Source organism: Clupea harengus, chromosome 5, assembly GCF_900700415.2.
Source record: "Clupea harengus chromosome 5, Ch_v2.0.2, whole genome shotgun sequence".
Classification (NCBI taxonomy): domain Eukaryota; kingdom Metazoa; phylum Chordata; class Actinopteri; order Clupeiformes; family Clupeidae; genus Clupea; species Clupea harengus.
In genome coordinates, this window is record NC_045156.1 from 18,358,283 (window position 1) to 18,380,554 (window position 22,272).

The 22,272-nt window shown below is 48.0% G+C and overlaps 1 protein-coding gene across 11 annotated transcripts in view; it reads right to left on the reverse strand.

Annotated features, from left to right (window-relative positions):
• ptprt (protein tyrosine phosphatase receptor type T) overlaps positions 1 to 22,272 on the reverse strand; it is a 205,525-nt gene that overhangs the window by 112,555 nt on the left and 70,698 nt on the right. For all 11 annotated transcript variants that reach the window (XM_031567962.2, XM_031567961.2, XM_031567959.2 and 8 more), the window contains exons 4-7: positions 18,638 to 18,719; positions 17,426 to 17,541; positions 15,541 to 15,715; positions 4,625 to 4,918 (exon numbers count right to left, since the gene is read on the reverse strand). In XM_031567962.2, the coding sequence (XP_031423822.1) occupies positions 4,625 to 4,918; positions 15,541 to 15,715; positions 17,426 to 17,541; positions 18,638 to 18,719 (667 nt within the window). The remainder of the gene's footprint in view (positions 1 to 4,624; positions 4,919 to 15,540; positions 15,716 to 17,425; positions 17,542 to 18,637; positions 18,720 to 22,272) is intronic.

Below are 22,272 nucleotides of genomic sequence, written 5' to 3' on the forward strand. Positions count from 1 at the left end.
TGTGTGTGGGGGGGGGTGATCCTCAGAGGGGAAACATGCCAGGAGGTGAAAGTCAGTGACAAATACACACACCCACACACACACACACACACACACACACACACACACATACACACACACACACACACACACACACACACACACACACACACACACACAACTAATACTAGATTATGCTGATAAACAAGCACACACATAAACACACACAGAGTGTAACACGGCATCAGTGTATTATCACCTTCATCTTCCAATACTCTGGGTGGGGGCGGGTGCGGGGGGCGGGGGGGGATGGGGTGGGGTGTGGTTGATTTATGGTAAACTGTGGGGAAAGATAATAATAATAAATCCGGTTTGGTAGAGAGTCAAGCGGAGGTCTGCAGTCTATAGATCACTCATGCTGAGGAAAAATGGATTAGAGGATCTTAAGCCCACCTCCTAACAAGAGTGAGCGGCGGTGGCCGTTAAACTGGGGAAAAGTGTGTCATCAGGAGACGACGGCAGCGGGAGATTAATCGCGGCGGGTGCTTGACAGAGAGCTCGGCGCCCTCGCGACTGCCGTTAATAACGGAGAGCCCAAATCAGCCTTGGCCTGGAAGATGAACATCCATTTAGCATAGCGGGCAAACTCACACCCCACCCTCCACACCCCTTATCTATCCATCCTCCACCCTCCCGAAATCACCCCTGCTGAGCAGAGAGTGTGTGGAGGGCTGAGTTGGGTTTAAACTCATAACAACAGGTTCCTCACCCACCGCCCCCCCCCCCCCCCCCCCCCCCCCCCCCACCACCACCACCAGCGCCCCCAACAACATTATCATCTATTATCTGGAATCCCACTTTCCCCCGATTCTTCTTCTTCATTGTAGTGTTTTTTAACAGGAAAATAACGTCCGCAGAGGCTTCCGGAAGATTATGTAGAGATAAATGGCCTGTGCTTAGGGGAGAATCCTGTGTGGTCTGCTGGGTGAGGGGCGGCTGTTGTTGTGCATGTTCCTCTGAGAACAATAGCAGCGGGTGTGCAATCACCTTAAAGCTTGAAACCACATGCATGTACAGATACAAACCCCCCCCCCCACCCCCACCCCCATACACACACACAGACACACACAGACAGACACACACTCACTTACACATACACACACACAAACTCATATAGAACCACAGGCACATACGCACTCAAACACACACACACGCACACACACTCACACACACACACACACATAGCCGTCACCTCTTGCCTCCGGCCTTGGCCACACCTGAGCGCTGCTGCCGCTGCCACACCTGCCTGCTCCAATCTGCTAGCGGCCGTGCAGCGGGTCTGACAGGCAAACAGCAATGCCACTTGAGAAACACATGTTCTCCTGCCCCGCGCCCAGCGCCTCCGTGCCCCCACACGCCCCCACCCACCTCCTCCTCCTCGCCCCCACACCCTCAGCTCACCTCATGGCGCCATGCCACTGCACGCCATCACAGGCCCCTTCCCAAGCCTGATCTGATGAAAACAGGCAGCTGCTCTCATATCGATCGGTACCCCAGACACGGAAAACAAGGGTGCTTACACGCGCAAACATGCGACTGCTGCAAACATTTGGCTGGCTTCTCAGTGTCTCGCCTGTACATTCTTGGCGGTGGGGATTTTTGATGCTGTGCTGTGTCAGATACCATGACTCTCTTTCCTTTATTTAATGGAAGTGGAGATTGAAGAATACGCCAAATATGCATTAGCAGCTACTTCCCAACACAGCAGTTTGGCTCGTAAATTTCTGGTGTTCTAGAATGAAAGTGGAGTTCGAACTCCAACTTCCCACGTACACGTACACATTCATGTCATGCAATGAAAAACTACCCTGCTGGGCTACGCACTGGTAGCGGGGTAATGTGTTAACACCTGTCACGTCTATAATACTATTTTCTATTAACTCCTGTCAAAGACATTACTCCGTTCAGGATTCACACATATTACACGCTTGCCGTCCCCAGACCCCCAGCTCAGAGTGATCAAATTGATTGCCACGTGTGTGCGTCTGTGGATTATATTATATATCCTTCAGGTGGCTGAGTTTTTCCCCCTCACGTTATTAACGTTAGCGGCAGCCGAGACTAATGTGAAGCCAGGCGAACAGTGGTGCGTCCGTGTCCGTACTGTGCGCTCGTAATGAACCCCACCGCCTGTAGGTATGTTGTAAGGTAGAGGCACTTTCATTATGATGAGGAAGCTGTGTGTGTGCGTGTGTTAGGGTGGAATTAGCATAATGTGAATCGCTGCGGCACCGGAATACAAAATCCATAATTGGGAAGGCCTAGGTGTGCACCGAGGCTGTCAGGCGGAGAAGCAGGCATGCGGTCGCGGGGCTCAGCATGGGTGGATGTAGGGATGGAGGCTGGGGGAGGGGGGGGGGGGGGGGGGGTTCTGAGCCATGGAGGGAGTGGGGCTCCAGGGAGGAGGGGGTCTGGGGAAGCATCTCCACTACCTGCGGCACGACAGCTCTCAGTCATGGAATTAGCACATCATTCTCACCCTTACACTCAACAGAGCCCTTGCATAACGACCTGGAGGGAGTCAGCGCTCATATTCCCAAGACGCAAATCTGTACTGCCAACATTACACGTAATAGCAGACATGTGCATGTGGTGTTAAACAAACACACCAAACCACAGCTGTACGGACGCACAGACCACGCTCGGCAACGCAAAAGGTCAGAGAAGGCCATGGCAATCTCTATTCAAATGGGGGTTTCTTTTCCTCCAATTCCATTTATTTTGCTTGCCTGCTCCTCTAAATTACTTTTAAAGTTTCATACCCAGAAAAATTCCTGACAACGTTATTTTTTTTCCTGTTCATCAGCAGTATATTGGAAATGAAGGCAGTGTATCAGGCAGGGTAGGAAAAGCAGAAGCATTTTGTGGGAGTGTGCAGTAAGTGTGTGTGTGTGTGTGTGTGTGTAAAAGTGTATAAATGTGAATCTGTGTGTGTAAGTGTGCATATGACATGAATCGACTGTACACCAGCGTGGGGTGGAGAGAGAGAGCGAGAGAGAGAGAGAGAGATAGAGAGCACGGAAGTGGAGAAAAGGGGAAAAAAAGAGGTAAAGGTGGGGCCGTGGGGGGGAGGGGGAGGTTGGGTAAGAGGAAGCGGCTGAGGAGATGAGGCTCTAGATCAGTGAAGCCTCCCCGCGGTGTCAGCGCTGACAAACCTGGCTCCTTCATCACGCCGCTCACCTGGATCACACGCACTTCCCGGGGAACGCTCATCTGTTCCCCTCAATTACCGTCCCCATCCGGGTGCCTGCGCCAGCCCCCTCGCCGCACATCTCATCTGATTAGCTGTCACTTTATCAAATCAAGTGTGCCTTGCCTCTGCCGGCTCCATACCATACCCACTGCGTTAATAATTGCAAGTGAAAATTGCAACCACCCCACCCCCACCACCACCACTGCTACACCTCTACCTACAACCCCCCACATAGACACACACACACACACACACACACACACACGCACACACACACACACACACCCACACACACACACAACCACCTTCCCTCCTTCTGTCTTTTTACATGATTTTACCGTCACAATTATCATCATCATCCTTGATTTCACACCCGCTCTCCACCACCAAACGGGTTTTAGTTGGAAAGAGTTTCCTGTCTCGCTGGCGGTTCATTGGCTGCGGTGTCCGATCTCAGATGGTTTGCTGAGTCTTAACATTGGCTGTATGTGCATATGTGTGTGTGTGTGCGAGTGTGTGTGTGAGTCCCGCAGCGTACATCGAAGCGTCGTTCCCGCTGGAGTGGATTGAATTGGATTTCACTTTATCCTACTTTCTCTTCTTCATCGTGGGGAAAAAGTCTCCCAAGTTAACCCAGTTTCAAATTGTTGCAACTACCGCCACAGCACTCCTTTCAGACTTACAGTTAGCAAGATTAGCAGCTCTTGCTAACGTCTGACAGACTAAGCCACCATCTGAGCCCACACCCTCACCTAAATGTGTACTACAAACACAAAACAATCGGCAGGCATGGATACCCAGCAGACTGGAGTGGTTAGTTCGTACAAACTCACTGCATTCAAATATATAGGTGATGCTTTCTAAGACCACATATTGTTAGTGAAAGCTTTAAAGTGGCATTATGCAGTAATTGTACTTCAGGGTTAGGATAAGCAGTTTTACCTTAAAATAACAGCTTAAAAAAATTGGGGCGCTACAATGACTTTTAATATGGAGAATCGCTTCTGTGCCGTTGCCATACCAGGGTCCGTTGGCATATTACTGGGTTATGTAGGTTTGGCTGAAGCCGCTCGGTTTCTACTGTCTGCCGAACTAGTAAGTAGCTTATTTGCCGTCTTGCTTTGTCTTGTGTTGCACTTGCTTGATGTTTGTCTGTGTTAGGACAGTTGTTGACTAACTAGTTTGTCATAGTGTCAAAGTAAGCACATTTCAAGAGGTTTCGCTAGTTTTAGCCGCTAGCATCTCGTTAGCGATTAGCAATTGTTCCGTTATGCTGCTTTAAGATTACAAAAATGCTACCTCAGATATTTTCACTTTATTGTCGCTATTCACTGATTTATCTACAGAGCTTTTGGACACATCTTGAGAGGATAAATTCCCAGCAGTACTCACCAGCACACTTGGTGCGGGTGACTAGGGGAGGTCCAGGCGGTCCCGTGCCACCCTCACCCGGGCGGGTCAGCAGAACCTTGATCTCATACTCCACATCCGGGTCTAGGTGCCACAGCTTGTAGGTTGGCGAGTCCACGATGTGGGTGTCGACCAGGTTGCCTTTGGTGGTGCGGTACTCCACCTCTTTCAACATGATAGGCCCGTCTCCGATGATGGAGTTGGCGTTGGGTTTGATCCACAGGTAAGTGGCGCCCACAGCCAGCAGCTCAGGGGGAGCGATAGGTGTCGGGGGAGCTGGGAGGGGGGGAGACAAAGAGGCAGGGCCTTTGGTCAGACAGGCTAACCTCAAAATGGAGACATAGATCCAATATGGAATCAGGTTCAATTACATTTACTGGATGAATTATGCAAAGGGAGAGATATGAATGGAATATTACAATATGATTGTCTCTTTTTAACTGAGTCCAACACAGGAGCAGCCAACACCCTCAAATAGCTGACCAGTATCAATACTCACCCATCACAATTTAATTTCTATGCATATTACTGTTGTTTGCTCTACCACACACTCTACTTGCACATTATGTACAGTGTTTGTCTTTTATACAATATGCATGTCTGTATATTGCTTGTATAGTGTGTATTGTCTGTAAATAATTTGTACATTGGCTTTATATTGTCTGTATTGCTTGAGAGTAACGGCTGGAGCCAAATTCCTTGTGTGTGTTAACATACTTGGTCAAAATATCTGATTCTGATTCTGATGATAAAGCCCACAATAATGACATGTTGGTGATATTTAGAAATCTAAATCAGGAAGCAATCTGCAGGGGGTGATGCAGAACATGACACAGAATTGTTGTTTCTGGGCTGTATTCTAACAAGCCCTTTTTTAGTTGAGCATTTAAACGGAGAGAGGAGTTTGATAGAAACTGTACACTTTTCAAGCGAGTGCCGTGTCTTGTTTTCACAAAACCAGCGCTCTCCTTGACAACAACCCTGTGGCCAGTGGAGCGGCAAACCTCTGAAGCCAAGACTAGTCTGCGGTGAACTTCCAGTGCATTACCCTTCTCCAACTGCCCCCCCCCCCCCTCTCTATCTATCTATCTATCTGTCCTCCCATCCTCTCAGCAGGAGAGAGAGACACAGAGAGACGTGTGAAAGTGAACGGGCACATGGAGAGGGGGTGAGCGAAAGGGAGAGCGAGAGCAGAAACAAAAGCAGGGTTTGGGTAGACAGCACCATAATCCTCGGCTGGAGTGGTGTAACCGCGCGTGAAGAGACTGGCCATGCGTGGCGCCATTGAACCTGCTTCTAATTAGAAGGCGTCGCCCGGCTTTCCATGTAATCAACTAAGCCAGATTACCAGCCCTGTATTTAGACACCGGCTACAGGCCCGAGACTCCCCCAGCTGCAGCTAAAGAATGGCTTCCCAAAAGCACCTCCAGCTCCGTGACCTGTGAGCTCCAACCATTTAACCCCCAACACGCTCTAATCGGATTCCTGAACGTGCGCCGGGGCCCTGTGTGGGCACGCTTGTAAGCAAATGGCTTATTTATCATATTGGAGGTCGGGGTGGGCGGGTGGGTGACAATTCACCTCGAGGGAAGTGTCATCTGAGAAAAAGCATTAAGAAGTATGGCCTCTCCTGAAGCCGTTAATAAACAGTAGTTGCTGTTCATTTAATACACTTGTCAAATCTGTTTCCTTTTTTTCCCCTTTTTTTTTCTTTCCAGCGTGTGCGCAAAGCCTGTTGTCAGCAGGATCCTAGGCCGACGCATTTGCGGTGACAGCCTTTACTGGCTGCACATAATGAGTCTTGTTCGCTGCGTGTGGGCACAGATGTTCACTCCGAGGCCATTGTGGGTAGGTGGCACATTCAGAACACCCAGTCATCCCATTCAGGTGACATATCCCTCAAAATAGCCAAACCTGTGCGACGAGGGAGCGTACGACAGCCGCCGGCGATTGGCTGGCTCCGTCGTGACACGCATAGCGACGTCCCTTTTGTCTCATAAAACAGACTGACAAAAAAAAATTAAAGAATTAAAGAACGACACAAAAAAAGAAACACACTGAGTGCTTAGCACCCTTTGCCCCCCTCAAAGGGGCTGCTGTGTTTTTCGAGTCGTTAATATTCACCAGCTTTGCCCTCCGAAGTCTCCACAGGAAGCAGAGAGGGGCACTCAATCACACCCTCTCCGTTTAGTGCTCTCACGCGCTCATGCAAAGAGCACAGCACATTTACCACCCTGTGATAGCTATGTAACTGCTGACTGACTATAGGAGTGAGTGTGTGTGTGAGTGAGAGAAGGAGAGAAGGAGAGAGTGAGTGAGAGAATGAGAGAGTGAGAGAAGGAGAGAGTGAGTGAGAGAAGGAGTGAAGCAGTGAGCGAGTGAAAAGGAAAGAGAGAAAATAGAAAGAGAGTGAGAGAGTGAGAGCGAGAGCGAGAAAGAGAGCAGAAAAGAGAGATTATAAGACAGAGAAAGAGACTGAGAGAGAGAGAGAGAGAGCGATAGTATGAGGAGAAAAAAAAAGACGAAAAAGAGCAAGCTGGAGACTTCATGCAGACTGCATAGGGGTGAGTGAGCAGGGAGAGAGGGAAATTGAATGAGGAAAGTGAGTCCGGGACTCAAATCACTAGTTTCCCTCTCTGGCTTTCCACTGCACAGGATAATCTATTGAGTGCCTCTGAGTCTCACATCAGTCACTGGCTCCTATTCTCTCCTCCCTGCACTGAGCAAAGCTGTGTCCCTAATCACCCCACGGCTCCTTGCTCTCTAGACCCTACATAGGGTAATCCATTAGAGCACAACAGGGGGCTCCAGTTTTATGGACAGAAATGGGGCATTTCTCAAAATGGTGGATAGAATACGTGTGCTTCCTTTTATGTGTCTATGTGTGTGCGTCTTTTGGGCTCACCTACATTATATCAGCATCGTGTGTGTGTGTGTGTGTGTGTGTATGTGTGTGTGAGAGAGAGAGAGAGATTGAGATCACTGCCATTATTTTTAGTCATGTCAAAGCAGGGAGGCTTTTGTCACAGTAATCACAGGAGCTGTAGTACTAATAGATTATCAGGCTTAAGCACTACTACGTAGCGGCTTCATTAATGACACGAGAAAAAAAATAATGGTTAGAACAGCGCTACTCTGCTCTTGATATCCAAAGCTCTGATTGGAGCACACACTGACAGACTGTGTTGTAAGCACTGGCAGCCATTTTAACACACCTGTCATCAATCTGAGAGACGCATCTGTGGCCTGCGACTCAAAGATTACTCCGTTTCAAAGAGCAGGAGTCTCTGAAGCAGTCAGCCGTACTTTGCACATAGGCACTAATGAATTTACACGAGCGGTGAGCTAAGTTCCAGCTTCTGGCTGAGTGGAGGAACAGAGACAGACAGCCCCTCCACCCCACACACACCCTCATCTGCCCCTCTTTCACGGCGTCCTCTTTTCCACTCCTGCTAGAATGTTCTTCTAAGAGCCGCGATGCTTAGTAAAATCTGGCTGAGCCTGTGTGACGGGGCTTTCAAAGAAACACCTGCCCTCCATAAAGAAGGGGCAGGTAACACAGAAGAATGCTCTCTCGCTCTCTCTCTCTCTCTCTCTCTCTCAATGTGGTTCTTAATCATGGAAGGAAGGCTCTCCAGGACATGGGGGCACCACCACCATGTTGTCTACCTTTCAAAAGTCTCTTTTTTTCCAGTGTACTCCTCAACCAATTCCACTCCATCGAAGACCAGCAGAAGTTTCTTTTTTTTTTCTTTTTCTTCTTTTTCTTCTTCTTCTTCTTTCATCAGAGGTAAAGTGATGTGGCCCTTATCGTAGCTTCTCGCTAAATGAGGTTCGCTTCCATTTCCCTTCTCCGTTTTTTTTTGCTGTACATGCGCTAGCTAGCATGGCAACTATCTTTGCCACGCTCGGGGTGGCGAGCTGCCGCAGCCGGCCCTATAATTTCAGACTTTATCACCTGGCACTCCACAGGGAATTTTTAAATCTCTGGATTTCTGCAAAGCTTCAGGAATCCCACGCTATCAGATCAAGCCCCAGCGGACGCCGCCAATAGTGGAGGGAGAAAGACAGGAGGAGAGAACCTTGGAGCCGTGAGACAACAATTACGGAAATCTGCTTCTCCTCGCATGCTCACAGCGGCACAGCGTCATTAGATAGGGTGCTACACTCCTCCTGATGCACCCCCCTCCCATCCCCACTTACCAGACCTCAACCCCCCCTCCACGCATCATTATCAGTGCAGGGCCCATTTCTCAGTCCGCTAATGTCTCCCGTGGCTCAGAAAGCCCACCTGCTTTCGTAAACACCTACACACACATACAGTATGTACACACACACACACACACACATATGTACACACACACACACACACACACACACACACACACACACACATATGTACACACACACACACACATATGTACACACATACACACACACACACATGTGTACACGGTCCTACACACACACATATGTACACGGTCCTACACACACACATATGTACACACACACACCCACACATGTGCTAAGGGAGATCTCACCTGGATCAGACTCTGGCCCTTCACTGCTCGGGTGATTAAATCTATTTATTACCAGTGATTTCCTGAGAGAGCCATGTGTGGGAGCGCCTTTCAGAAGCAAACACACGCAAGAGGTCCACCAAGAGCACCACAAACAGTTTGTTGTACTACGCATAAGACACGGTATGTCTTCCTGCTGCATTTCTTGTCTCTGCTTTCTGATCAGTGGTTCCTATCCAAGTACAGCTCGTTAGAATAACGAGAGCAGGGTGGTCACTCCATCCAAACTTTACGAATACCTGTCTCTCAGTACACCGATGTCTCCGGTGAATATCTCGCACACCACCATCCAACTTATCTGGCTGTGGACTCAACCAAGCGGCGTGTCATTAAAACAGGTTGAAGCTATGTAATGTTATTTTAATGTGGAGGTACCACAGGAGCTGGGCCTTGACCCCGTGCCTGTTGTATAGAATACTGAATCTATTCAAGGCCCACTGGGAGTATGTACACCACGTTTTACTCTAGGCTAATGTATTCTGTGCCTTTCAAGCAGTTGTGCGATGTTGCAATGTTCTCTCAGCTCACAAAGGGGCCTTTCATCAAGTTGCACACTGCACCGAGGCAAGAAGAAAAGCAAAAAGAAAAAGGACTCCAAAATAAGAGCGGTGAGATTATTCAATGACTCCCTTTACTTCGGTAGGCTCTCAGAAGGAGTAGTCTCAGGTAGCTGCGAGGAAGGCTGGCCTCCAGGGGAAATAATTCACCAAGTGCGCCACGTCGCGAGAATATGAAGGACGCCCCGAAAACCTTGCATCTTCGTCTTGACTGCCCAGAACTCCAGCTGAGCTGCTCTGCGGCTTCCAACTCCCACAGACTTCCATGGACTGACGGACCGGACAGAAAAACAGACACGTTCTCCAACCACAACATGGGAGCCTCTTTCTCTTCATTGATGGCGTGACAAATACACACCGCACATTCTATCTGAGAATATATTTACACATAAGCCTGTTTTGAAGTGGTGCTGTGCTGGGTGCTACAGCTGGAGGGGGAAAACAGGAGCGAGTAAATAAATAAATAAGCAAGTAAATAAATAAATAAGGGGAAAAAAGAGGCACAAACAGATAAATAAACTGGCACAAACTGTTTGAAGTGCTAACTCTCTGGCTGGAGCTTATCGCACCCGCAGTATTATGGCGCTCTAATCCATCTCTGTAACTCAGCCCCTTCACAGGCGGCTTCCTTCCACAGCCCTACCGCACATCCCCAAATCCTCTGGTAATGCTGCTTTCCTGGGCTGTCTCCTTAAAGATAACACAGGCCTCCCTGTTTCACCATGACACCCATTTCCCTCTCTCTCTTTCTCGTTCCCAAGCACATACACACACAGATGCACACACACACACATGCACAAACCTACAAACACACACACACACACACACACACACACACACACACACACACACACACACACCAAATGCACACTGGGATGCACACTGACACACAAAGGCACACTTCCTCCTTTCTCCAGGCCACCTTCTGTGTCTCCCTGGATGTGGAAGTGTGGCTGAACAACTCCCCTACCAGCCTCACTCCTGCCACTGTGTCTCACCGCACAGAAGCAGGTAGGCGCGGGAGGGGCACCCTGGCAGAGGACAAGGAGCCTGCGGCGTCGGCCACAAGCCGTTTAATAAATACAATTATCTACTGTGCACTGAGGGAAATCTCACAAGGTGGAATAAAGATGAACAAAAAACTTCAAAGAGGGACAAAAGGAGAGAGGGGAGATCCATAACTTCTTCGGACTTAAAGGATGCTGCATCAATTCAGATCAACTAAGTTTAGGCCAATTTGCCAACGCTCTCGTTCTGAGACTCAAATGCAGGCAACTTAAAAGGACTCAAATCTGGAGATGCACAAGTCAGTTAGAAGCGAGTGCTGCGAGACGGATCACTATCTCTGAGTGGCTTCATACATAATCTTTTTTTTTTAAGGGTTGTTTTGAAGCAACTTTCACAGATCAACCGCAACTAGTACATTTCCCTGAGGACAGCCATAATATCTATCTATCTATCTATCTATCTATCTATCTATCTATCTATCTATAATGAACTATAATGAACCACAATGTGAAAAGATAACGAAACCTGAGCTCTATAGGTCTGTGATTGTGATAGCATAGCAAGCCCAAACTGTCTTGGCCTGTTATCGACCTATCTCTCTCTCCTTTCCCTATCCATGAACAACCTGTCCAACCATTAATAAATTAATAATTTGTACTTTCAAGTATTCCCTCTCATGATATGCCTGCCCTGGAAATATAAAAGCTATCAGGTTTGACCAGCAGCATACTGAGGAGATGAGGTGTGATGGGAGCACAAGACAGAACACACAGTATATTCAAGCAGCACACACAAACACACACACACACACACACACACACACAAAGAGAGAGCTTTTTCTGCACTACTCAGCCAGATTGAATTAACAAATACATCAGTGACTGAGCAAAAAATGGTGTTTGTTCTAACGCTCAGTTCTAATGCTCATCAGCGCCTTCCAGAAGCTTCTCTGGACCTCGATTAATACTAGTGTTCTTTGTCTCAGCGGTATCTCCTTGTGCTTTTCAGCGCTGCGCAGGCATATTCATAAAGGCGGCCTGACCCTAAAACCTCATGCTCCATCACTTCTTAGCCATGTGAAGGGTCAGTTTATGAGGGCAGGTCTGGCATATGTTCCACGCCAAAGGTGCCAACCTTGCTGAAATCAACAGGAAGGGAAGGCCAGCAGCGCGCACGCACACACACACACATCGCCGAGCCTTCACCTGTCTCATTCTGTCATGAAACCATCCTCACACTATGAATAGGGCAAGACACCTGTCATAAACACACACATCAGCGAACAGGTTGTAGGTGTCTGTGACCTGTGGCTCACAATAATGCTCATCATGAACAAGCCTGGTAGGCAGAGGGCAAACCGGACGCCGGAGCGTAATGTGAAATCAGCTAGCCTCTGCCGACAGACATGCTGGAGACTGGACAGTAATGACTGCTGTCGGTGGTTTCGTGTCTACGTAGGCTTCATGACAGATTTATTTATTTATTTATTTTTAAAGAGTGGGAGATGAAGCTTGCTTACAGGGCCTTTCGTATGCACCAGATCAGGCCGCTGGCAGCGAGCGTCAGTGCATCAGCGCATCCCCTTAGAGCGCACCCCCCCAAAATGAGAAAAAGCACAGGAGCATGACAGATGAAGCCAACACAGCAGGAGAGACTTTCAGGGGGCAAATCTAGCTCTTCAGAGAGAGAGAGAGAGAGAGAGAGAGAGAGAGATTCTCATCTAATGTGCCCGGAGTTTCTAAAGCAGAAATTACTTTGAAAACTTCTTGCAGACTTTCATTCTGAAGAGATCAGGGTGTTAATGTATATAAATGGCTCAATAAGGCAGGCAGGGCTGACTTGAGGTCGTGTGAGAGGTGTTATTCTGAGAGTACAGAACAGGACAAATTACTGTCAGAAAATATCTTATTGAACACAGATTACCATTAATTCAAAGCAGGACTGAATGTGTATATGTGTGACAGAGAGGTGTGTGTGTGGGGGGGGGGGGCAGAGGAAAAGGCATAACGATAAGTGGGAGATAAGAGACAGAATGAGAAATAGTGGGAACAGTGCAGAGTGTAGAACTAGATGAAGAGAAGAGAGCTACAAAGGCAGCAGGAGAAAACGCAAGGGGAGAAAGGGATGAGAGATGGAAACAGAGAAAAGAGTGCAAGGGTGTGTGTGTGTGTAAGGGTGTGTGTGTATAAGTGTGTGTAAGTGTGTGTGTGTGTGTGTGAAGGGTGGGGGGTTAGTGCATCTCTTTATACAGCGGTAGCTGAGACTTCCTCCCCCCCTCCTCCTCCTCCCCCTGCTCTGTGAGTGGAGCTGGCTGTTCCATCAGCAGCAGTTATTAATGGGCCTGGAGTCGAGCCGTGAGAGGCCCATTTATAAAAGTCAGCATTTTAATCTCTTCCAATACCAGTAATTCCTTGCTTTTCCACAGCCCTGAGAGACCCATATATTCACACAATGACAAGTTTATGTGAAATTGAGAATGCACTGTCCAGTGTTCAGGATTCAGGCACCTGCCCAAAAACTGGTGAAAGACATCTCTCTCTCGCCCTCCCTCCCTCCTTCTCTCTCTCTCTGTCTCTGAATGGCAGCATCCTTCTGTTTCAGATTTATATTGAGGTGACTAAAAAATGCCATGATAGTGACATTTTTAGATGAGAAATTGACCTAGGGTTATAGATTTTTTCTTTGAATTGACAACAAAATCAGTGAGATCTCTAAATGTAAGATTCCTGTGTTTAGCTCTGTTCATGTGATGACGCATGTTTCATGACAGTCAAATTTGTTTCTTGGCACAAGTCCTGTTCTTTCACAGACAACCATTCCTTCTCCCTGAAAAAAATCCAGGCTTAAAGCCTGGCGCCATGCTATGTTAATTAATCCATATTTCACTTAGCGTTGTGTGCTTGGTAGCATATTGCGTGCCCTCGGTTCGTTCCAGGCCCAGTGCACAGACCCAACCCCCCCTGTCGTGTGGCATCTCTCTCTCGCCTGAGCTCTGCAACCCCCCCCTCCCACCCCCAAATTCCCAGGCTGTGCGCAGAGCCTTTGAACACCTGAACAGCCGGCAGCCAGACGTCCATTCCCCGCAACGACCCCACAGGAGAGCCCCTGAGAACGTGCTGGGAAGAGACAGATGGTGCTGATTGCTCGTGTTCCTACGGTTTTTAAGAGGGAGAGAGAGTGACAGAGAGAGAGAGAGGAAAAAACAGACTCGACACACTCTCCAGAAGAGAAAAAAAGAAAGAGAGAGAGAGAGCGAGAGAGGGAAAAATAAATGTCCATGCTGACAGTGAGCACAGGACTGTGTTTACTCTGGAATCTGACGTGCGTTTGGCTAAGAGGATGAGGCTGGAGCTGAGACAGGGATGTTAACACTGGCCCCAGGGTGGAGGGGGGTGTCGGTTGTGGAGGGGGTGGGGTGGGGGGGTGCTGGTGGACGGGTTTTAAGCTCTGAGCTCTCTTGAAACTTCAGTTGATTCAGCGGAGCTTGCCCGGAGGAGTGATGGACAATCCGTGAGATGCAGCATCCCATCGTAATTGAGCCCACTCCACTTCAAAAGTTACCATAGAAACACAGAGGAGAGCGCTCCATGAACATTAAACTTAACGTGATTAGGTGTATCCCGTATGACAGAGGGAAACTAACAAGCCTAAATGCATAAATAAGATTAGGTCAGACTTGGTGAGATTAAGTTAAGGAAAAAAAAGACAGAAATGAAGTGCTGGTATTTTGCATCTGTGTCCTTGGGCTAATTTGACAAGCAAAAAAAGAAACAACACTGCTTCGGAGTCTGGCCAGACTCCCTTCTGGATGGTCCTTGTCTGCTGGGCACCATCCCTAAATGACCATCACTGAGACCACAGCTGGACGCCCAGACCTGGAATGGCCATTTCCCGCAAAAATGGCTCAGCGGTCGGTCCGGGGGCCCTCCGCTGAGATCCAGGAAGTGCAGCCAATTCAGCAAATCCAGGCCCTTACGCGCCCACACCACAAAACAGAGGGCAGCTCCAGGTGCAGGACAATTCAAGGTTCTGGAGCGCGCCTCGAACCACAGGTGTCTCACGGGGGTGGCTTATTGGAGGGCCTTTATTCAGGAGGCGCCCACTCGTTCCCCAGGAGGCACATGGGCAGTGAGCGTGAATCAGAGGCCCAGATTAGAGGGTAAATAGCAGCATTAAAAGGCTTGTTTGGCTAAGGGAAAATCACCGCCACCGCTGCAAATCAAACAGGATGGAGAGAGAGGGAGAGGAAGACGGAGATGGAGAGGGAGAGGGAGAGAGAGAGAGAGAGAGAGAGAGAGAGAGAGAGCCATCTCCCATCTGACACACGGACTAAGAAGTGAGGACGACCTCCTCTCCTTGTAGATGGGAAGCGTTTTACAGCAGTCCCCGGCCCCTCCTCTTGTCCTCGTTTCGGCCAAAGACATTTTTTTGTCCCTCTCTCTTACCTGTCTCTCAACGTCTCTCTCTCTCTCTCTCTCTCTCTTTCTCTTTCTCCTTCTCTCTCCTTCTCCTTCTCCTTCTCTCTCCAGTATTACTGACAAATGAGGATGTCTGTGCATAACAAAGTGATGGTTGATGGTGGCGGCACCAAAGACTGTTGATGCTAGCTGAAATAACGGGTGTGAGCGCACAGGCTAATACTTTCTAGAGGATAAGTGGATAAGCTCTCATTGAGCATCAACACCTTCCTTTTGGGTAGGGGTGGGGGTGTGGGGGTGGGGTTTGGGGACAGGGAGACGCGTGAGACACTTACCTTTGACGATAAGCTCGGCATAGTTGGACACGCCGGAGCCGCCGTCAGAGCGGATGACACAGCGGTACTTGCTGGCGCCCCTCTGCGAGGTGTCAAGGACGCTGACAGTGGCGGAGAAGCGACGCTGGTTTACCATCCGGGTCACCATGAGCGCCGTGTCCTTCCCATTCCACTGCTGTTAAAGGTACAGGGGAACACACACACACACACACAGATGTGTAAACAGATGTTCACATACACACATACATACAGTACACAGACATGTGACATGTAACAGAGGTATACAACCACTCAGCAACACAAGTCAGTGGACAGCCGAATAGAGGCGTGACTTTGGCACATTGCATGTCAAAGTAAAACACACAGTCATCGTCAGTTCATCTAGGTAGGATACGTGTAAATGTTGATGTATGTGTCTGTCAGGTCGTGTGTGTGTGTGTGTGTGTTTGTGTGTGTGTGTGTGTGTCTGACCGAAACTAAGAGTGTGCGATAAAAAACACAGGGTTTCATTTGGCTTTAGTGTTTCTCATGTTGTGTCATGGCGTCAGATAAAAGGAGGCTTACAGCTGCGGCCAGAGACAAGCTGCATTTTTTTCTCCATTTCTGCTCCAGAGAGCCCCTTCCAGCACATGCACGGACACACGGACGCTCACATACACACACTCACACACACACACACACGCACACACACATACACACACACACACACACATGCACGCACGCACGCACACACGCATACACGCACACACGCATACCCACACACACATTCCCACAAACACACACGCGCACGCACACGCACACACACACACATAAATACACCATCCACTGGATCAGAAATAACACAGCGACATAGACTCTCTGGGGTAATTTCTTCAGCATGTACCTTCCCGCCTGTCTTCCCAATGCAAATGAAACGAGAAGCAAACACCCCCTTCATGTGCAACAACAGGCTGGGCCCAGATAATCAGTGATGCACTGGCCAGCCGACCGTGTCAAAACACAACCTACCAATCAGCCAACTGAACACCAGATTATGTGTGGTATTTCTGTATAATTAATGAGTGTGTGTAGCTACGATATGAACACAAATTGAACACAATATTTGGGTAAAAGGTTTATAAGAATAAACGCAACCAGCATATATCAGGGCATGTTTTTTTGTGCAAAATAGATTAAATCACTTTAACTACGCTATGCATGTTATACGAATGTAGCTGTTGGTATTCAGAATCAAACTTTTGCATCTTGAGTTGTTTTCAAGCACAGTAAATGCTAATTTCTTGGAAGGTCAGTGCACTTGTGTGCAGGAGTGCACTCAGCCTGTGACTTGCTTTTGATATTTCTCTCTTTAGTCCTTCTGCCAAACGGACCCATTCTACCAAATCTGCATTAGCCAAAAGTGGAGGAAGTCAGCAGGGTCAAGGGTCTTAACTAACAGCCTTGAGGCGATCATTAATGTGGGAGCCCTGTATGAGAGCAGTGATGATTTAGATTTGATTCATTCATCTTTGCGTACGTACAGGGCATGGAGTGCAAGTGAATGTAGGCAATTCAAATTAATCTGGCACATTAATTGTGTTTCACAATCCACCCTGGACACAGATGCTTTCCTTACAGAGTAACAAAAGGACTGCATTGATGCACATGATGTGCAAGTGTGTGTGGATTTCTGCACATGCATTCGCGTTATTCACCGTATGCATTCAGGTAGGCTTAAGTCTCTACGTCTGCATGACATGTGCGTGCGTGCGTGCTCAAACACCTAAAGACATATATGTATGTGGATGCACACTAAACGCTCACATCCATGGACATGAGCGTCCATGCATGGATGAGCTTTTCTACGCGTCTCTATTCGATGGTGTGTGGAGTGTGTGGCACGCACCTGCAGCCACAGCTTGTCATAATGGGACCACTTGCCCCCGGCGATACACTGGAAGGTGGCGTTCTGCCCCACGTTGACCTCCACACTCTGCAGTCGCAGGAAGTGGGGAGCTTTACCTGCTCCACGCAACAAGAAAGCGCACACGTTAGTCCAATGGCATTTACCAGAGCCACAGAAGACCGTTAAACACGATGAAATCCCCACTGCTGGACAAACAACCCAATGCTCATGAGAGCCTGGTGACATTTACCAGCACAGCATACGATACCCAGGGAAAAGTAATAAAGCACAACATCAAGACTAAAAGTAAACATAGGGAAATATTTACATGGGAAACTGACTATGTGTTTGTGTTTTGTCCGTGTATAAAATGTATAGCTAACGTGCATCGAATAAAACCTGACAAATATAACAGATAAAATTGGAGGTTGGATTATTATGTAGCTTTTCCTTAGTGTGCAAAACATGTATTTCAGTTACACTTCTTTGATTCTTCATAATAGATTTATTCCCAGATTGTAAAGTTTTTGGGATAGATTCAAGTTCTAGAAAGTTAAATGATTGTACTCGAACTAAATTGAATGTAAAATGATCAAACATGGCATTGAAATGGCATTGGCCACCATTTTTCAAATCCTAGTTTCATTACTCCTGGAAATGGATGGATAATAGCATATTCATTGATCATCCCATTTGAAGACGAGCTTGACATTCATTTCAGACGTCCCTAGCACAACCGCTACGCATACTTTGCCCTCTTGCCGACTGCAAATGTCCCTTTCTAATCTGATTGTGATTCAGTGGTTTCCAAGGCAAGTGCCCTGTCCCAAATCCTGAGCCGTCTCCAAGTCTGGAAGTTGAGAGAGAGCGAGAGAGAGAAAGAGAGAGTGAGAGAGAGAGAGAGAGAGAGAGAGAGAGAGAGAGAGAGAGAGCTAGGCCATGGGCTGCCTCATTGCTGTCCACAGACTTGAGGTAAGGCCCTTCTGTCAGGGCCAAATGATTAGAGGCCCCTGCCCTGCAATCTGTCTCTCCCCCTGTTCCTCTCTCCCGAACCCCTTCAGCCCACACATGGCTCCCTCTCTCTCTCTCTCTCTGCGAGTGGAGCCGGCGACAGGCTGCTTTTTTATATTTATTTATTTTCCCGACCGACCGACACGCCAGGAGTGGCAGAGCAGCTGCTCGGAAGAGTCTGAGTCACGGCAGGTCACTCACGGCAGGGGTGGGCCATCACTCGCACTTCATCCACCGACAGGAAACCAGGATGGCCCTGCAACGACACAGCCTCGAATATCACCTGAGAGAGAGAGAGAGAGAGAGAGAGAGAGAGAGAGGGAGGGAAGGATAGAGGCGGAGAAAGGGGGAGAGAGAGAAAGAGAGAGAGGGGAGAGTGAGAGAGACAGAATGAGAGAGACAGAGAGGGAGGGAAGGATAGAGGCAGAGAGAGAGGGAGAGAGAGAAAGAGAGAGCAGGTGAGAGGAAAAGGAGAAGAGAGTAAGGAAGAGAGAGAAAACAAAATGGAAATTTGAAACCAGTATTTGCGTAAACATCTCATCTGACCTCGTGTCCACCAGTGTTGTACCTGTGCCGAGGAGGCACCTGTTTGGAGGTGGCTAATGTAATTGGAGAATCTAATCACCTCCATATGAAATTCACTTATCTGTGATCTCTTCTCCCTATCTCTGTCCTCACAAAGCTCTCAAACATACACACAAGCACTGACACTTCTCTCTCTCTCTGTCTCTCTCTCTCTTTCTTTCTTTCTTCCTGTTGCTTTTTCTTACACACACACACACAACACAACACAACACACACACACACACACACAACCCACACATTAAGGGACGCAGAGTTGGCTGAGTTTAGTTCTGCGCGGATCAACCGGCAAATCCAGAGAGCCTGTTAGCGTTGCCAGAGTGCATGCTAATGTTTGCTGACTCACTGCGCAAAACAGAATTTTGTCATGGGTTGGAAAACCACTCATCACTTTGGGTACAGGACAGCAGATCAGAATTAAAGGTTTGTTCAAAGTCCCGTGAAATTGTCCCCCTTACACACACACACACACACACACACACACACACACACACACACACACACACACACACACACACACACACACACTAATACCTCACAGTCACACGCACATGCGGTACACACACATACTGTAAAAACACATACACACACACACACACACACACACACACACACACACACACACACACGTTGCATACACATGGCAGGCTGGCATGACTGCATGCCACTGTGGATGTGCCATGTGGTGGGGGCATTCGTGTCCCCCAGTGTGCCATGCCTGTGGGATGCCAGCCTGGGCACAGAGTGCCTGGGTGAGGGGAGAAGGCGGGGAGTGTCAGGGGTGACTTTCACCCCCCTCTGGCCTCTGCCTTACTGACACTTGCCGCATGGCGGCCCCCACTCCGACAGTCATGGAGAAGCAAAGGGTTTTGTGCATGTGGACCGAGACCAAGCGAGCGGGATAACAGTGTGCATGGCGTACGTGCACTCAAACGTGAGAAGTGTTTAATACTTATTGGAACCTAGAGTGCACCTATCACGTGAGCATGTTGGGTTGTGTTAGACATATGGCTTCCAAGAGGCTATTGGCGAATCGCTACTCGCACTTAATTCATTTCCTGAGTCGAGCTCAGTTCATTACTGTATGTTTACTTTTGCTTCATTTATTTCATTTAAGCGTAACTTCATTTGATATGCACTGCCGGGAAAGCAAATATTTTGGGAGGTTTGTATGATATATTGTATTCCATAAACCTAAACAAATAATTTTGAGACCTGCACCCTACAACTTGGTGGATTACTTACTGAGGAATTAACCCGACTGCAGCTTTGGCATATCTCTCTCTTTCACTTTGACTGACCAGGAGTGGACTGTAGCTACATATACAATATAAATATTATTTCTGGCCACACACCCCCTCCCTGTGTGTGTGTCTCTCTCTCTCTCTCTCTCTCTCTCTCTCTCTCTCTCTCTCTCTCTCTCTCTCTCTCTCATTGTCACTCGCTTGCTTTGACAAGCAGAAAAACTAAATGACCCTCTCCTGCAACTGCACTCCCTTGCCGTTAGTTAGACAGCGAGGCATGAAGGGTTGATTGGTTTAAAATCAAAGGGAGGCAACGACATCAAAGAGCACGGACACGTTCAAGAGGGCTTTGACTTCGCGGCCCAATCACCAAGCCGCCCCTTTCCCCTCGGCTGCCCGCAATCCATTCCAACATGAGCACTCAGGAGACGAGCCGTGATGACAGAGCCGTACTAGGGTTGTGACAGCGGCCAACGGTGAGTGGCGAACACCGAACACCGCAGACGGGCGTCTGCCTTCATTACTGTGCCGTCAGTAGAGTGCCGAGGGCTGCACTGACATACTTTGCCGCCACAGTGGTGATTTGCACACCAACCACCGTAGGATGAATGGTGATGGTACATCCCTTTCAGGGAAAAAACAGCATCAAATGTGAGAGGGGCATGTGAGAGGGCCAGCCTACAGCCCCTAATCTACACTCTTCTCACTGCCTGTTATTATGGCTAACCCACATATGTCATTATGGCGTTACATGACCACCTCTCCCAAAGCAAATGGGTTGTCTTTCGGGGCTGTTGTCTGCCATGACAGGCAAAGCAAATATGAGCAGCAAAGAAAAAAAACAGCACACAACTGGCCTCTCTGTGAAACACATCGGGGCAACCAGGAGGTTAAGCAGTCTTCAGGCACCACAGAAGTCAGCTGTGCTAAATCCTGAAACATGTCACCTCAAATTTCCATCCATAAAATGCAGTCTGAGAGAGCACAAAGGAAGAGCTTTTATTGTTTTGACAGTGTGAGCGTTTCGCCACAGGTTTGAGTTTCAGGCAGAGAAACAGCTCTGAAATGTCAAGTAGCGGAATATAATAGCAGAAAACTGCTCGATTTATCCAGATATTCATTTGGCAAAATTGGGCACTTATCTGTGTTGCCACCCCCTCCCCTCTAATCAAGCACACAGTGGGACATTCTCTGTCTTTTAATAGGCCACAGTTGGACTCAGAACCTGATATTTAACAGGCAATTAATTAAGTTAAATTCAATTCTGCCATGGATGCTTTTCTGAGCCTCATGCAACGGGTCCTTTTTGAGACCTGATATTGAACATTAAATATTATGAAAGGTATCTGGGAAAACCAACAATTGAAAGCCAGCTGTAGTGCTCCTATGTGCTCTGAGTGTGTGTGTGTGTGTGTGTGTGTGTGTGTGTGTGTGTGTGTGTGTGTGTGTGTGTGTGTGTGTGTGTGTGTGTGTGTGTGTGTGTGTGTGTGTACATGTTTGTGTGTATCTAGGCAAATATTGTATTACAGCTAACAAAACACGGCCAAAACTTAAAGAACAGTCCAAATATTTGAGCCATTCATTCAATATTATCAGAAAATATAACTTCGCTGATTGAAACATATTTTTTTTTACATTTGATTTGCTTTGAAAATTGGATGATGTATGTAAATATATTCCCCAGGGTTGAAAGTAAGGGAGTTGCATATCAGGCTGTGTAAATCTGAGAGTGTGAAAGACCTGGACGCATTTGGTGAAGTATGAAACGAGGTCTAAAATTTGCGCCTGAAAGGTTATTCGACGTGCCCATTTCTGATGCAAGATTATGCCGGTGATTGCAAAGATAATTGTACCTGGGTGACTAAACCCCGTGGTCTGATGTCCATTCTGGGGGCCTGAGGACTGAAAATAGACTCATTTTGGGCCATTTAGACCAAATTGGCTGAGAGCTGCAGAGTGAAAGGTGGCCTAGGAGTGTTGTGAAGCCCAAATGACAGTCGGAAGAAAATT